We start from the raw sequence: 17,821 nt of genomic DNA on the forward strand, positions 1-17,821 counted from the left end.
AAAGTGAGAGTTAAGAAATTCAGCCTTCTCATAATAACCCATTACCACTTTAATATTTTTATTTTTAATATTTTTTCCTCACAATGGCACACATTCTTTTTGATTTTCTCTTTTTTTCTAATGTAGGAAGAAAATCTTTCTCTGTTGTTTTAGGTACTTCAAACATGAGCTCATTCATAGCATCTTTAGATTTCTGGTATTTTCCCTTCTTGTGGGAACTGTTTTCTTCTTCGGGATGTTACTTGATAGAATTTCTCATTCTTTCTGGGAAATTTTGTCCTTAAATATTTGAAGCCATTTTATCCAACCCAACTCCCAGCAGAATTCATTAAGATCTACTTTCTTATGTTACCAAAGATGTAACCATATAATTCCATTGCATTAATGTTAACTCATTCATTCATAAACTTTGTTAATTAAATATTTAAGATATGTGATGCTGTATGATATAAATTGCAACAACTTTGTTCATATACATTGGGAATTCAATAGCAATCTAATTTCAGCAATTATTAAAAATGGGATTTCTTTACAAGTTTTCTTTTCTGCATATTAAATCCAATTTATACTATCATAGGAATTTAAGTTTCTCTCCCAAAATACTCTAGAATAAAAAGTTAATTCAGAACTTGCATATCCTCACCAAAATATTTCTACTACGAGGCTTAAATTAAACAGAAGTACAGAAGAAATGCTGAGTATGAAATAAGGATCATGGTATACATACATACATACATACAGGGAGAGAGAGTTTTTGTCCAGATGAAACATATCACTGTCTTCAATTGCATTTTTTTCATAAGCAAAATGTTTTAATAGATAACTCTATGGCAAAACATAGAGGTAAACTGTCCAATAAAACTGAAGTTTAAAAAAAGGATAAAACAAGTGAAATTCTAATACTTTCAAAGGTAGTCTTTAGTAAATTAATATTCTGAGACTTAACAAATGACAATTTTTTATGTAATAAGTAATTGGCAGAAAATGCCTTTTTAAAAAATCCAAATTTCCCTACCCATATAATTAGATCCTCTTAAACTTGCTAGGCATTTTGCTCACAGGAAAGGCTGACTAAGAAGTTCAATATTTTTACTTATTTTATATTTATTTAGCAAATTTATTTATTCAGCAAACTGAGAAATGCATGTGAGTAGGAAGGACAAGTGTTAGTAAAAGAAAATGTTACAGAGATTTCAGTTATACCAAAGGACTATGTCAGTAAACTTAATAGTTAAGACAGAAATCAAAGCAGCAATAACATTACTTGTTTCGCCTCTTACCTCTCCTCCATTGACATATTCCATCACAAAACATAGTCGATCCTTGGTCTGGAATGAATATTTCAAAGACTTAAAGGAAAAAAAAAAGAAGCAGTTATTAAAGCAGCCTATCTTCTAGCAATAAAGACAAAGGCAATATACAGTATAATCATTTCCATTCAATTCATATATACCTCAGTCCTATAACTATATAATCAGAAGTAATATGAGGGTCAATGGAATTTAACACTGGGAAAGTGTTAAATGACACAAAAAAGGTAATTTAATTTCAGAATAAAAACTGCCATGCAAAACCACTTAAAGAGGTGTTTTGGGAAATGCTTCTTAAAAACCTACTGCTCAAGTGTCAAATTATATATCCTCTCAAAACACAGCACAGTAGATTTAAGGCCTTTTAACATTGTCTGAGGATGAGTATGTACAAACATATGACAATTCTATTTGCGTCAGTCCTAGAAAAGGAATTAATGCTTCAAGCAAATAGTTAAGAGGGGTACTAAACACTCTGGTTTTGAACAGACAAAGTATAAAAGGAAATCAGAGGAAGGTATGGACAGATTGTGACCTTCTTGGTAATTCACAAAGGAAGTGTTAGTAGTATCACAAATATGTTTGCATTAATGAATTCAACTAAGTGATTTCTTGACATACTGTGTAAGAAAACCCTGTCTCTGAATAAGTTGCAGGAAATTGACCTGAACCTTTTAATAAATTCAAGCTCAGCTGTTTCTGAATAAATATGGTCTTTGGTAACCTATTTGCTCAAGAATGGCACTTTCTCACTGACAAAAAAAGAGATAAAAGAAAATGTGTCCGTAGTGATTCTCAATCATCCAGGTCATGGTTGTCCCAAAGGTGTTTTTCAAAAGGCAACTGGACTTCAGAACTGAAGAAGCTTCTTGGATGAGAAGTGAAACATTTTCAAGGAAAAAACCAAGGAAGTCCAGTTGCCAGTTGAAAAATACTTTTGGGGAAACGAAATGTCTTTAAAGTATCTAATAATTGCTTTTATTCACTACCTCAATGTATTTGGACTTCAGCGTTTATCAAAAATTCAAATTCCTTTTCTACTTTCAAAAATAGAAACTTTCTTACTTCATTTTAATTTGAGAATTACACCTAATTCCCTTCATCTTTGATGACCACTATTACTGGCCTGAAGGTAGCAATCTCAAATGTCTATGAAATCACACATTTGCATTATATTCTGTTTTAACAGATATTAACAGAACTTGGAGGTCTTCTAGAGCAACTCCCTGTTCAAGCAGGAAACCTATACGAGGGGTAAAATGCTCCCAGATCAGACCAGACCGCCCGGTCAAGTAGCAATCTTGGCCGGTGGTTCGGCGATCCAGTAGTGATGGCGGAGCAAAGCTCCGCCCACCCGCCCAGATGTCATTACTTCCTGGTTTTAACCTGGAAGTAATGTGTTTTTTTACCTTCTGCGCATGCACAGGTTTTGCGGATGCGTAGAAGGTTTTGCGCCAGGGGTGGGTTCTAAAATTTTTTACTACCGATTCTGTGGGCATGGCTTATTTTGTGGGTATGGCTTGGAGGGAGTAATGTGACTGGCTGGGCGTGGCCAACTTTTTTTTTTTTACTTTTAAAAACATTTTTTCTACAACCTTAAAAGGGTGCAGAAAAAAATGCTTTTAAAAGCCTCTGACGATCAGGCAACTCAGCTGGGATCACCAGAGGCTTTTAAAAGCATTTTTTTCCCTACAACCTCTTCAGCCAAAGAGGTTGCAGAAAAAAAGGCTTTTAGGAGCCTCTGATGATCAGGCAACTCAGCTGGGATCGCCGGAGGCTTTTAAAGGCATTTTTTTCCTACAACCTCTTCAGAAGAGGTTGTAAGAAAAAAAAATGCTTTTAAAAGCCTCCGGCGATCTCAGCTGAGCCGCGCGATCATCAGAGGCTTTTTTTTTTTACTTTTAAAAGCATTTTTTCGGCTGAAAAGGTTGTAGAAAAAATGCTTTTAAAAGTTTTTTTTAAAAAGCCTCTGATGAGGTGGATGGGGTAAGCGAGCGGCGACCGGGCCGGGAACCGGTTTGGAGGCGTGGCCAGCCAATGTTATTACAGGTTCTCCGAACTACTATAAATTTTTACTACCGGTTCTTGCAAACCGGTGCAAACCAGGAGCAATCCACTACTGTTTTGCGCATGTGCAGAAGGTCTGCGAGCACAAGTGATATGCGCGTGTGGCGCATGCGCTTCAAAACTAGTAAGGAAGGTAAGTAAATTTCACCCCTGCCTATACCATTTTGGACAAGTGACTGTCCAATCTCTTCATAAAATCCTCCAGTGATGGAGCATCCAGAGTTTCTGAAAGCAAGCTGTACCACTGTTCTGTCAAGAAATTTTTCTTTATTTTCTGTCGTTGACTAGTTTCCATCCATTGCTTCTTGATCTGCCATTATGTGTTCTGGAGAATAGATTGACTTCCTCTTCTTTGTGGCAACCCCTTAGATATTAGAACACTGCTATCATATCACCCTAGTACTTCTTTTCATTATACTTATTAGACATAACCAATTCCTGCAATAATTCTTCATGTTTTAGCCTCCAATCCCTTAACCATCTTTGATGCTCTTCTCTGCACTCTTTCTAGTTTCAACATCTTTATTATATTGTGGTGACCTAAATTGGATGCAATATTCCAACTGTGACCTTACCAAGGCATTATAAAGTGGTACTAACACTTCATATGATCTTGATTCTATCCCTTTATTAACACTGCCTAGGCCTGCATTAACTTTTTTGGCGGCTGCAGCACACTACCGGCTCATATTTAAGTGATTGTTCACTAGGACTCCAAGATCCCTCTCACAGTTACTACTATTGAGCCAGATATCACCTATTATATACCTGTGCATTTAGTTTTTCTTGCTATTACTTACTTTTGTCACCACTGGATTTTATTTTTTTAGATAGAGTACTGCAAGATGTTTTAGGTGCTGCAAGCTATTTTACTTCTCTTTTGATTTTAATTACTGGTATGTTGAATAATTGTCTTAGGGGAAAAAGGAAATATGATGCAAAGAAAAAGTGTACCTCTCTTTATAGCAATTCATAATAAAAAAATGAATTCTTCTCCAGAATCTTTTATAATTTGCAGCTATTCTAATACAATATCATGATGGTGTAAGATTAAATAAAATACCCACAATATATATCAAAATATAAATGATGAACCCATTATCACTTTTCTTTTTTAAATAAACCCATCACTGCATATGAACTTGAAGTATCCCATCTGTTTAGTCCAGCATCATTATACTGGAGTTTAACACTGCTAAGTATTCAGAACAGAACTGTTGATGCAAATACTCTGGACCAAAAATGTCTTGGTGCATTAGCAACAATTGAATATGCCAAAGTAACTGACATAAACAAGACACACCATAAGGCTCTGAAATATAATCTATTTATTGGAAACCTTATTAAGTCTTGTCCAGATAATTACAGTTGTATAAAAATACTACTTCAATTGACTCAAACAGGATCATTTGAAATTTATAAATATGTATATACATGATACAGCTGGGAGAAATATAGATGGCAGAATCAATCTGAAAGGTAAATGGAAAGTAGCAAAAAGAGCTTTTTCTCCACAATATTTAACCCTTCTTCTCTGCAATATGAAGATACATTTTTATCTTAAATAAAGAACTCTATAAAATTACTATTCTTAACTATCATTTGGGTCTGAAGATAAGTGAAATTTAAGTTGAAGGAATAAACGTTTTATGAATAATGCATAGGCAAAACCCAAATATAACCCAAGAAGCATGATAGAAACAAGACCCTGTGGGTGAAATTAATTTCTAGAAAAATGTCCTGAAGGCTAAATATAGTCTTAATATAATGGCTACTAAATTTAACTTTCATATAAAAATGGTATATTTTTATTAAGAGATTTAAAAGAGGAACCACTCTTCTCAAGAATATTTCAAGCAATATAAAACAGAAATATACTCATAGAGAAGCACAAAAAGAACTTTAATAGAGTTCATAACTGGTTTTAGTTGAAAACTAAATTAATAAATTTGCAATATGAGAATAGTATACCTTTTCCAAAACTGGTCTATAACCAGCAGAGCCTCCAGTCAAGAGGGAATGTACACATCTGGAGAACACTGGAGAACAATATATACTTATTTTACAGCTGTGCAAATTGCTCAATGAGGTGTTTCTCTAGATCAGGGCTGTCAAATTGGCAGCCCGTGGGCTAGATGCGTCACACACCCATCCAGTTCCACGAAGGGGGAAATGTTACAAAATGTCACGTGACGGCAACCTGACGCAGTGAGTTTGATACCCGTGCTCTAGGTCCATGGCATGTTTTCCCTACATGGCTATACAGGTGGAGAATATACCTCCACTGGAATTGCCAGTAAAACGTTTTATTTCATGCAACTAAATGCTTGAGTGGTATGGGGAAGACTTCTCTATACAGGCATGGTTAGCGGATATTTTAAAGGCAAAATCATCTAAAGATAGTTTTTCTGAAAACATTTAAGCATATAAATTAATATTAAAATATACTTAAAGTTATTCCACTAAAAAAACTTAAACTATAACATTTGCTTTTGATTTATAACTATATGAACTATAACTATAAGTCAAAAGCAAATGTTGTTACAGTTTAAGCCTTTATGAAGGCAGCTTTGAATGAATGTCACAAAGTATATTCATGACTTTTTTATCCAACGGAACTTATTTTTCCAAGCAATTTATATATCCAACTAATTGTCTACCGTATTTTTTGGAGTATAAGATGCACCGGAGTATAAGACGCACTTTAGTTTTTGGGAAGGAAAATAAGAAAAAAGCTGATTGGCTGGTGGATCGGCCTCCCGGAATACCCCCAATCAGCTGTTCCCAGAGGTGAATTTTAACAACAGGTTCTTTGGTTGTGAGCTCTGTGCCTTGCTTTTTTTCGCTTTTTTTTTTTCTGCCTCTGAAACTTCTGAAACAGAGCTTCAGAAAAAAAGCCTCTGAAACTGTTTGGGGGCTTCTTTTCTGAAGTTGTTTCGGGCCTTCTTTTCTGAAGTTCTGTTTGGGGGCTTCTTTTCTGAAGCTTCGTTTCTGATGCTTTTTTCAGCCTCTGAAACCTCCGTTTGAGAAGCTGGAAGGGGCTACATTCAGAGTATAAGACGCACCCAGATTTTCACCCTCTTTTTTGGGGGGGGAGGTACATTTTATACTCCGAAAAATACGGTATTTGGCTCACAAAATTGTTCAGGTGACCAAAGGCCCAATACTATGAATTATTAGTCCCAAATACTACCCAGTCTAGGGAATATGAGATAGTGAAGGTATCAATATTGAAGTTGAAAAAGTAATTTACTGCATACTGAATAAATTGTCAGAAATAATCACTGGGGCAGTTTTATCTTGAAAAATTTGCATTGTACTAGAATTTGTGATTGTTTATGATAAAATATGTATCTTGTTTATTAGATAGCAATAATAATTATTGGTCTTGTTCCATCCTATATATTATAGAAGAAAATAAATTAATGCTAGAACATCTGATCTAGCTCTAGAATATGTATTATGTCTTTCCTAGCAAAGTTTTTATCCTGGATCACCAATATATGTCATTTGGACTAGATCTGAAATAGGTCTTTGATACTGTTGGTTGCCCCATTTATCATCTCAACAAGAATACTAGCTAGTTGTAAAACCTATTTTTATATTTATGAATCAGTTCCATCCAATCTTCTCAACAAATTCATTTAGCATCTTTATCAGTTGGGATTTTTAAAGCATTTTTTGTGTTCTGGTTGTTTTAGGCGATTTAACTGAAAAATTGTACTCTCTTTGCCTTTCTTTTTTTATATATTAAAAAAAATCCCATCTTGGCTGAAGATGAGTAGGAAAATTGAGGTAGGGTGGAATGCTGAGGAATAAGACATATAAGAAGAATATAGATCGGGGCACCCATTCTTTTTTTGATGACTGTATATTCAGCCACCTACCTCTAAGTAATTGCTGCATACACACAGAGTTCAATGCACTATTTTTTAAAAAATAAAGCAATATAGTAGCATGGATGATTCAAAGGGAGGGGGGAGGGAGGGACAGAAGAGACAAGACCAGACAAAAGCATGATGTGATCCATACGCTCATGTTTTTTGTGTTAATACTCTGTATAGTGTTATATAAGTACACTGAGTTTCAGGATGCATTTAAACAACTGAAAAGATTGTGTTAGTAGATTGTTAGTTGTACACAGAGAAGCAGTTGGTACAATTTATTTAAATGTCAGTACTGTTGGAAGAACATCACAAAACACTAATAATGTATGATATAATTGAAGATACTGGTTATCATTTTCAAAGACCTATCTGACTCATGGCCTGGGTATCTTCAAGTCCATCCTCTCTGAAGTAAATTGCCAATCCAGTGAAATCAGGGAAAGAAGTTTTGCTGAAGGTCCTATACCTAAGGGAATTCCATCTGCAGGGACCCCACAAATGAGCCTTTTCAGTGTAAGCCCTTCTTCTATAGATAACTTGCCCTTACACATTCTCACTGCTGGATTGCTTTTTCAGGATTGATGAAATTGAGCTCTTGGATACTATAGAACATTATCAGGTCATTAAGATCTGACTCTTTCTCTAACAGATGGTTACCGTTGTTGTTTTTTCTCCTCAGTTCCTTATAATACTATATCTGTTTAAATTTCTTCTATATTTCATTAAAACACAAGAAACCCTCCCCCATCTTTTGCATCTGGTGACAAAGTTTTGAATATATACTGCAGCTGTTATGCACTTGAATTCAGCCTAAAATATTTTAATTAAGAACTGGCCTGAACCAAGCTAAGCTAAATAAGGGCACTGGTACCAAAGGCATTGAAAATATGCTACATTTATTTAAGATATTTCTATATCAATTTTTAATTAAAAAACATCAAGGAGGTTTTTAACACAATTAATCCCCAAACTATTTCCTGAAACTCTTTGTCTTCTCTTTTCACTTATAGTATAATGCCTAACCATATAGTTTTAATATCTTCATACTTAAAGTCACCACATTATAGTATAGTTTAGGCATAATCAATCCAGTTGAACATTCTAGAAATTATTGAGAATAAATTTCCAAGTAGTTTTACAAAATAGTGTAAATTTAATTATTTATACTCACTGTTAGAAAAGGATGTCTAGTGTTTTTCAATACTCTACTTTCTGTAAGAGTGTGAGCCACTTCATCCTAAAAAATAAAAAATGCAATATTAAAATTAGTAATTTTAGAAGAAAAAACTAGATCAAAACATTATTGTAAAAACATACAAGAAGTTTCTGGAATATCATACACTAACCATTTTTAAAAAGGGAGAGGAAACAGGGTATTCAAAAGCTTCAAAAGGATACATCATATATCATTCACATCAAACCTATAACAAACAGTACTGCTACAACACTATGATAAACTAATTTTAGTCTCCCATAATATTGAATTATGGAATCTAGTATTTATTGTTGAGAAAATTATGCAGTGTTTCCTTGAATAATCACTTTTTAAAGTATAAAAGTATATAAAGAGATGCAAAATCTTTTGTGAGTTTTCTGATCTGAAGTGAGCCATTATGACTTATAGGCTAAAGTTAGAATAGTCTAACTCTAAAAGAGGTTGGCCTCTTTTGGTATGTCCAGAATGGCCTCTTTTGATATGTTCTGAGAGCAGAATATTTTCATATTGTAATATTTGATGTATATCTAAAATGTGCCACCATAGAAATATATAATTAAGATCTGAAGCTCAAATGCTGTAGACTACGACTGCTATGACATATAAACAGTATGGTATTCATCAAGAGTGCAGCCTCTCTCCCTTCTGCCGGTCTTCGTTGCAAAGTGCCCTCCTGTTATCTGGAGTTTGCTCGCAACGCAGGGACTCCCAAGCCGCACACAATTGAAGGAAACAATGCAGAGAGTTGCGAGAGCGAGGGCGGTTCTGCCGGCACGCCGGGTAACCAGCTCCTCGCTCACGGCTCAAACGGCTGCTTTCGGACCGTTTCAAGGTCCCCTTTCCTTTGCCCTGTCAAAGAACGTCCAAAGGCGGCTGGCGCCCCAGCCGGGAAACGCCGAAGCCGCCCAGCGCCAAAGTATCTGATCTTTTTATAAAACGCAACCCTCCGAAGTACAAAACAGCTGAGGTTTTTAACCTTTGAAGCAAATTTGACAGTTTATATATCAGAACCAAAGGCACTCCAGTCTAATCACCTCTGAGTGAAAAGACTGGACATGCGCAGAAGGAAGGGGCGTGACCAGGCTGTAGAAGAAGTTTGAATGGCATTCAGTCTATCCAATGACGGTGGAACCTTCCCAATTGGTGGAATATCGGAGCAGCGAGGGAGGAAAATGATATCTCATACTGAATCTGTATGGACGGGCCATAATTAATCAGCAAAAAGTATCTTTGAATTTAATTTGATACAGTTTGGTCCAATATCTGATGTTTAAAAAATCAGACAGGAAGTAAGGTGAAAAAGCTCTGCCTGAAATCCTGGTGGACTGCTAGCAAGAGTCAACTATTCTGCCACACATAGTCACAGACTGATTTGGTATGGGCAATTGGTGTCATGGTATACTAACTGTGCATTCCTTGCTTCATTCTGAGCTTGGTTATTTTCTTGCAGACATTTCATTATCCAAAATAGATAACATCATCAATATTAGTAAGGAGTGGGGTTTGCTCTCTGTTTATATTCTAGTGGCTTGTCCGGTCACTATTTGTGACGGTGGTCTTAGAGGTTCTTTGGTTGGGCTGTTTACTTTGGCTGTTTAGAATTATACTAAATGTATACCCAGATGCAATACGGAGGTTTTAAGAATTACTTTAAGAAAATTTCTGGGAAAGAACAGTTCTTACATTGCAATGAATCCCATTTCCAGCCTCCATTAAACCAGGAGACTTATATTTAAGAGATAAGTTAAAAAGATAGTATAAATATTCTTGTTAACTTTAAAATTTGGGTGTGTCTGATTAAAGCCTTTATATCACAATATAAAGAAGTTTAAGAAGTTATCTTATAGACACTTTATTCCAATAAGATTTATAGGAGTGAAAATAAGCTATTTTCACAAATATCTATATTTACAACAAAATTATATTAAACACATAAACATACCTTTGCAATAATAACTTCCTTTTTTAAAATTTTCATAGCATAATATTTCCCACTTGCCTTCTCCCGGACCAGAATAACTTTGCCAAAAGTGCCTTTGCCAAGTAGTTTTAAGTAATCAAAATCATTCATTGTCTGTATGAAGTATAAGATGAAAAATTAATGGAATTTACAGCTTGCAGATATTGTGTTCATTAAAATATTGTTGTCCATTAGTAAAATCTATGGTTATGAAGAAACAAGCTATTCTTTACAAATCAGTGTGGTATGATTCCAAATTCTGATATCATTTTATTATTACTATCTACAGTATAAGAAAGCTTGTACACATTTGAAAAGGAAGTACACCAACAGGTCAATGATCCTACATAGTATAGACCTGTGATGGCGAATCTATGGCACGTGTGCCAGAAGTAGCATACGAAGCCATGTCGCCTGGCATGTGCTGTGTTGCCCATTCCTCTTCCGGGTTTCTGGCACACATGTGCATGCGATGATCAGCTGGCCTTTGTGCATGAGGCAGTGCCGGAAATTGGAAGAGCTAATCTTCCATTTTCCAAGGTGAATATGCACGCCATGCCAAAAAGGTTCACCATCACTGGTATAGACAATTATATAGCTATTCAACATAGAGAAGAATAATTAATAGATTAATCAAAATGTTTTACAACTCCCAGAAAGATCATCAACTGCAGAGAAATATGAGAATTTAAAAATCTTTAACAGGGTCATACTGTTGGCTCTGAAGCTTCACATGAAAATTTCCTACACCAAAAAGTGACTTCAAAGTACTGAAACATCAACAATCAACCTGTTTGTTTTCTTTGCAGTTTGCAGATTGCTTGTGTTCAACCCAGCTTGTAAAAACTTTTAAGTGGACTATAATGATTTTTTGTTCTGTAAACAAGTGACAATTATCTCTAGAAGGTCAAAATAGAAATCTAGTAGCATTTCTTGTTTAAAAATATACTTCAGAACTGAAAAGGTAATTTTTTAATGTAATGATCTCTAGGAAGAACACATGTTTATAAAGGAAAAACACTGCTTAATGAATAGAATCATTTCAAAGTCTAAACATTATTTACAAGCTGCTGAAAGCAATCTCATGCGATGATCTATCATCTCTTATGGTGAATATTTTAGTTACAGATGAAGAATGATCATTTCCCAGAGATAGGAAAATAACCCTTTGTCTCAAATACTCAATAACTGATATTCCTATACTGTAATTGGCTTCCACACTTTTAAAGAAGCTGGATCTAAAAAGCTATCTTTTATTAACACATTCTTATGAATCACATTAACCAGATAAGATTTGGTCATCTAATAAGACACAGTTAATGCTCCAGTTGCATCCTCCTAAAGACAAATATGCACAACGATAATGTTCTCAATCCTTCTAATAATCTCACCTAATAACTATAATCAACCTGTCACATCTGCCTTCTAGGAAACATGTGTTATTTTTCTTATCAGATTGCAGGAACTTTTCATGCTCATTTTTCAGGATATATTAAAACAGTAAGCCAATCAATACATAATACTCTACTGCTGATGTAATAACTATAATAATATTAGTAATGGTATTTCTCTGATCACCATTAAAGCCCCCACACATATATCAATATATTGAAGATGTCTATTTGGGCATCTACCAGTATCTCTGTATTAATAAACCATATTATTTTTAACACTTATTTTACTTAAATAAATATATAACATGAACTTTGATAGAAAACAAAATGGATTTATTTCAAAATGGACCACATAGAAGAAAAAACTGGAGAAAAAGAGAGGGGAGAGAGAGGAGGTTGCATATTTGCATTCTAGTAAATTAGTGATTCTCTCTCCCTCTCCCTCTCCCTCCCTCCCCCCCCTCTCAGGTTTGTACTTGGTTTTTATGTTTTATTCATAACCCAGAATCACTAGTTTGAGATGGATGGCTATAGAGAATAGAGGGAGGGAGGGAGGGAGGGAGGGAGGGAGGGAGGGAGGGAGGGAGGGAGGAAGGAAGGAAGGAAGGAAGGAAGGAAGGAAGGAAGGAAGGAAGGAAGGCAAAATCAAAGCAAATCTCTACTAGAGCTGGTCTCATTGATCAAATTTATAAAAGAGAAGTCATAATATCCTGAAAACAACCAGCTGAAAAGTTTTAATAGGAATAGAGTAGTTGTTTGCAGCTACAGCGATCCCTATACAACAATAATCTGTGCAGAGGAGTTGTCAGAAGTTTTTCTCTGATCTCATCTCAAATGTCACTGTCTAACATATACAAAATAATATCCTATAGCCCTTAAATGTTTTGAAATTAAATCCTCTGACCCAATGAAACAACATTTGACCTGTTTGGCCACAACCACACAAAAGGCATATTTGAAGAAAAAAAGGTGAAGCATTAAAAAAATGAGTGTGTTCACTTTGCCAACTGATGAGCATAAAAAAGGCAGTATTAATTGCTCGCAAAAGCTAACTGATATTCAGCCCTGGTTAATATTTGGATTAGGGGCTACCTGAAAATTCAAGTGCTACTAGTTTGAGTAGGAAGTTAAAAAAAAAAATCCGGAAGGACAGTGATAAATCAGTTCCATAATATTGCCTCAAGAGTCAAGTGGATCTGGCCCGAGAGTCAAATTTACCTAGTTGAAGCTTAGCAGTCTTATTCCTAATTAACTTAAAATAATGACATTCTACAAAATAACATTTTCTTCCAAGAAACTTTTTAATATGCAATTTATAGTCTCTGACAAGCTTTCATCTAGCTTTCATTTTTTATCCTCATTCTTGTATCATCACATAAGAGAATAATTATTTCATTAACTGATACAAAATATAAACGACATTTGGGACGGAGAAGAGAAGGTGCCACTCAGCATTACTAAATTACAGTGCTGCTCAGAATTAACCCACTATTTTTCACTACTATTCTAGTTAAAGAAGAAATAATTAGTGAACAAACAATACACATTTATGGTAAGAAGTATATATGGAATATTTGCACCCTACCTATCCACAAAATGTTTGCTAATATTCAAAACCATTGATATGTCAAAGGCCAACAAAGCCAATGAAATTCAAGTAAAAGATAGATTAAAGATAAAAAATAAAAAATATCATAAGCAAGCGGTCAATAAACACAACCCACAGAACTACTGTTAGTTTGATAAACACCTTGTTTATGCAGCAAATTTACTACTCCAAACTAATCCACTTTGAACTTTGGAATGTCAGCTGAAAAACTTCGGCACAATTTTAATGTAGCAACTAACATGGTTTTTTATTATATACTGTATATGAACCTTAGTTTCACATAGTTTCATCTACTTTTCCTGGTTCCATAATAGCAGAAAAATGTTTGTAACTAAGGGTAATAAAAACTTTTTAAAATGTGTTAACCAATGTTCTAAATACCTTTCTTTTATGGTGGGTTGTCGAGGCATCCATCTCTTCCTCTCCAATGTTATCAATCTGGGATGTTGGGCTGCAATTCATTCTTTCCTCTTCTTGCCTCTGAAGTCTGTCTGCTACTGCTTGGATGGCTTCTGTCCATTCTTCCCTGTTGATGTATATAATTAGATAAATTCCTATAACGATGCAAAACATGTTCTGAGTGATATATAAATTAATAATACACAATAATGGGAGCAAACCAGATTACTACTGCATTCCTACCTAGCTGTGCTACAGTTTGGACAGAAATTTTCTATTGTTTTTATCCCCACAGATCATGTTCGTATATACTGTATGTATATGGATGGATTTCTAACAGTACATAAATGGATCAAACCAAGTGGACAGAGATTTTAAAGAATAATGAAGCTCAACTTCCAGCTCAAATATATGATGCAATCATTTTTAAAGGCATACACTTTTCCAAGAAACTAAATTCTTGTTTAATTGTTCTCTCAGTTTTCTGAAATAAACCATCACTAAAAAGTTTCTGAACTAAATTTGTATATGACAAGCAAATATTTGTATACAAAATGATATATGAAAGTAAATCTAAATTATAGTAAAAATGTATATACAATAAATCTTTGTAACAGAATAAAATCTAAAAGTAATTAAAATTCAACGTATTTATGATATAAATGGAAAACTCAAATAACAATGTAGGACTGGCAAACCTCATTCCATATAGAAGTTATCATTAATAAATTGCAATAAATCTTGGTGTTGCATTTAAAATCCACTCCTTGTGTCCTTGTGTGTAATGAAGAAAGCCTACAATTGAAATCACTTTAAAAAAAAAAAAGTAAAGCATATGTATGCTGCCTGAAAGAATGTAAATCTGGCCATCATAAGGGAGAAGACAGCAATGAACTTTTAAAAGAGGACAAAAGACAATTCAATCTTGGGAAAGCAGGGACCATGAGAAAGAAACCTAAAATAATCCCAGGTGTTGTTTGCTATAAAATAGGGCAGGAAAAAACCTTGAAAGGATCTCAAGATTTTGTTATTTTACCCTACAATAATAAAGATCACTCCTGCAATCTCTGCTGCTTCTGTTTCTTCACCAGACTAACATCTATCTTGAAAGCCTCAATATTTTGTCTCAGAGAGTCATGAAATCTTGCCTTCTAGATCTAGAATATGGCAGATTGTTAAAGTTTTCCTGAGAACACAAGTAGCCAAAGTCTTATTGCTGTATGAATAGGAGATAAATACAAAATTACAAACCTATAAAGTGCCACAATACAGCAAGCACATCTTGTGGGACAAGGCTTACCTCAGACAGGAATGGCCCCAAAATTACTATATAGTGTTACTCCATTCCCTGGCAACTTGACTTGAGAAGTCTGATGGAAGTCTCAATTGATTCCTGACATTTATATGTCAGAAATTTTGAACTGCTGGATCACCTTCTGAAGGCACACAGATCTTCAGTACACCAGGCTTGAGAAACAGTCATGATCTGATCCAAATCATATGATTATTTAACAGCTTTTAACACACAGTATGGGAAATTTAAATATACAGAAAAACTCTTATAGTTCAACTAATTGCTCTGTAGTTTTCTCAAGATTCAGATGTGATGCAGGAAAACATAGCCTCCTGTGAGCAAGCCACAGCTTCTGATTGTAAGTGCCTGCAGACTCAGTGCTTGCTAAGCATAAAGGCTATTCTGAAGAAAGAGCAGCAGCAGGGATTGGGAAAACAGAAGTGGAGGGAGATGGTAGGTACTAGAGGATAACAAAAAGAAGCGGAGGAAGTACTTGATGGAATTTTGTACCCTTATCAGGCCTGTATAAATACACACCCCCAACTTTCTACAATGCCTGGCTAGGACTCAGTTTAATGCCTAGGCAGAGAAGATAGCTGGTTCATCATATTGTAAAACCTTAATTCTGGAAAAAGCGTACAAATATGGTCTACTCAAAAATAAGCCGCCTTTTAGAGTTTGAGAATATCTTCTTCCCACTCATACATCCAGCTCCCAGTTACCCCTTTGGTGTGCAAACAGATGCTTTGGACTCTGACTTGGGAACTGTTCTCCTTCAAATTTCGGCAGAGGAAACAACCTCTTGTTTTGTTTTATTCCAGTTTTCTTTCCCTGGCTGAAAAAAAACTATGATATTTTCAATAAAAATTTGCTAGCTTTAAAAGCAGTGTTTCAACAATAAAGACATTCTTGGAAGAAGCAATCCACCTTATAAAGGTACACATAAAATAATAAAAGAATTTCGGACATTGACAAAAGGTACAAACTGAGTCAATGTCAAATCAAGTGTGCAAAATTTTTCTCCCATTTTAGTTCCTATATCATCTATGTTCCTGTTTCAAAGAACAAGCTGCCAAATGTACTTTCATGCAATCCTGAGTACAATGTTTCCTGGCTATTTCTCATAGCATATTATTGAAATTAATTGTATACTGCAGTCCCAAAGGATTACTCTAGAAAGTTAGGGTAGAGAAGCAGACAGTAGGATGGAATAGGATCCTGTAGAATAGGATTCACTTTTAACAATACATTCTGTATCTCAGTGCTCAAATGAATGACCTCCAGGGAACCCTACAGATTTTCTTTCTAAAGTCATTTCTCTGTCCCCTTTCTCTTCAATTATACAATAAGAATAACACTTCTGGATTATGCATCTGTATCTGACTATGCATCTCATAGTCAGAGTTCTAATACCAAGAAAGAGAGTAGATGTCAAAGACAATGTATTATCATGTCATGTCAGTCTACAGCTAAAGTTGTCACCATTAAAATAGCTTGTTTGCTTCAGCTGCTCCCATCTCTTCCTAGATGAAAGCAATAGCAATAGAACTTAGACTTATATACTGCTTTAGAGTGCTTTAGAGCCCTCTCTAAGCGGTTTACAGAGTCAGCATATTGCCCCTAACAATTTGGGTCCTCATTTTACCCAGTTCAGAAGGATGGAAGGCTGAGTCAACATTGAGTCTGGTGAGATTTAAACTGCCAAATTGGAGGCAGCCAGCAGAAGTAGCCTGCAGTACTACACTCTAACCACCGCGCCACAATGGCTCATGATGATGGTGGTAGCCATCTTGCGTGACAAACCAAGCACGGCCATCCTGCTGCGGTCAACTCATCATGGGACAACTCTTTGCAGGACAATCCACATGGAATAACTCAACTTGATAAATGTTGTCTGCCACTATTTCTTCTACATTACTTCCATTTTTGTCAATGGAAATAATGCTGAAGAAGTAGTGGCGGATAATATTTATCATATTGAGTTATCCCGCATACAATTGTCCTGCGGCAAGTTGTCTTGCAGCAAATTGGCCTCAGCAAATTGAACCATGGCAAGATGGTTGCGGCGAGTTGACAGTGGCGAATTGTCCCATTCTGCCTGGAGCAGCAAGAACTACTGGAGAATTGGAAAAGAGCTGATTTGGTTCCAATCTTTTTTTGAAAAGAAAAAATTGATCCAGGAAACTACAGACCAATCAGACTGACATCATACCTGAGAAGACCATGGAAAAAATAATCAACCAGTGCATTTGTGAGCACCTAAAAACAAACAAGAGAATTACTAAAAGCCAGCCAGTGTTTGTGAAATATAGATCATGCCAGACAAACCTTACTGGCTTTTTGACAAATGACTAAATTAGTAGATCAGAAAAATATTGTGGACATAGTTTACTTAGACTTCAGTAAAGTATTTGACAAAGCAGATCACACCTTACTCCTTGGTAAAATAGAAAAATATGGAATAGACAGCAACATCTGCTGTCTTGTAGCATGATGGGCAGCAAACAAATTTAATAAATAATAATAATCACCACCAGATGGATTCACAATTGGCTGACTAACTGCATTCAACATGTAGTCCTCAATGGAACTACATCAAAATGGAGGGAAGCATACAGTGGGATACTTCAAGGTTTTGTTTTAGGCAGAGTATTCTTCTCATGATCTAGATGATGGTCTAGAAGA

The 17,821-nt window shown here is 35.3% G+C and overlaps 1 protein-coding gene across 13 annotated transcripts in view; it reads right to left on the reverse strand.

Moving 5' to 3' along the window:
- AKT3 (AKT serine/threonine kinase 3) overlaps nt 1-17,821 on the reverse strand; it is a 169,754-nt gene that overhangs the window by 41,209 nt on the left and 110,724 nt on the right. For all 13 annotated transcript variants that reach the window (XR_015731464.1, XR_015731465.1, XR_015731466.1 and 10 more), the window contains 4 exons: nt 13,825-13,969; nt 10,423-10,554; nt 8,436-8,501; nt 1,281-1,349 (listed from right to left, as the gene is read on the reverse strand). Coding sequence is in view for 9 of the 13 variants with exons in the window: in XM_060692386.2 (XP_060548369.1) it covers nt 1,281-1,349; nt 8,436-8,501; nt 10,423-10,554; nt 13,825-13,969 (412 nt within the window). In the remaining 4 variants the exon portion in view is untranslated. The remainder of the gene's footprint in view (nt 1-1,280; nt 1,350-8,435; nt 8,502-10,422; nt 10,555-13,824; nt 13,970-17,821) is intronic.

Source organism: Pantherophis guttatus, chromosome 1, assembly GCF_059756535.1.
Source record: "Pantherophis guttatus breed Tessera chromosome 1, ASM5975653v1, whole genome shotgun sequence".
NCBI classification, from domain to species: domain Eukaryota; kingdom Metazoa; phylum Chordata; class Lepidosauria; order Squamata; family Colubridae; genus Pantherophis; species Pantherophis guttatus.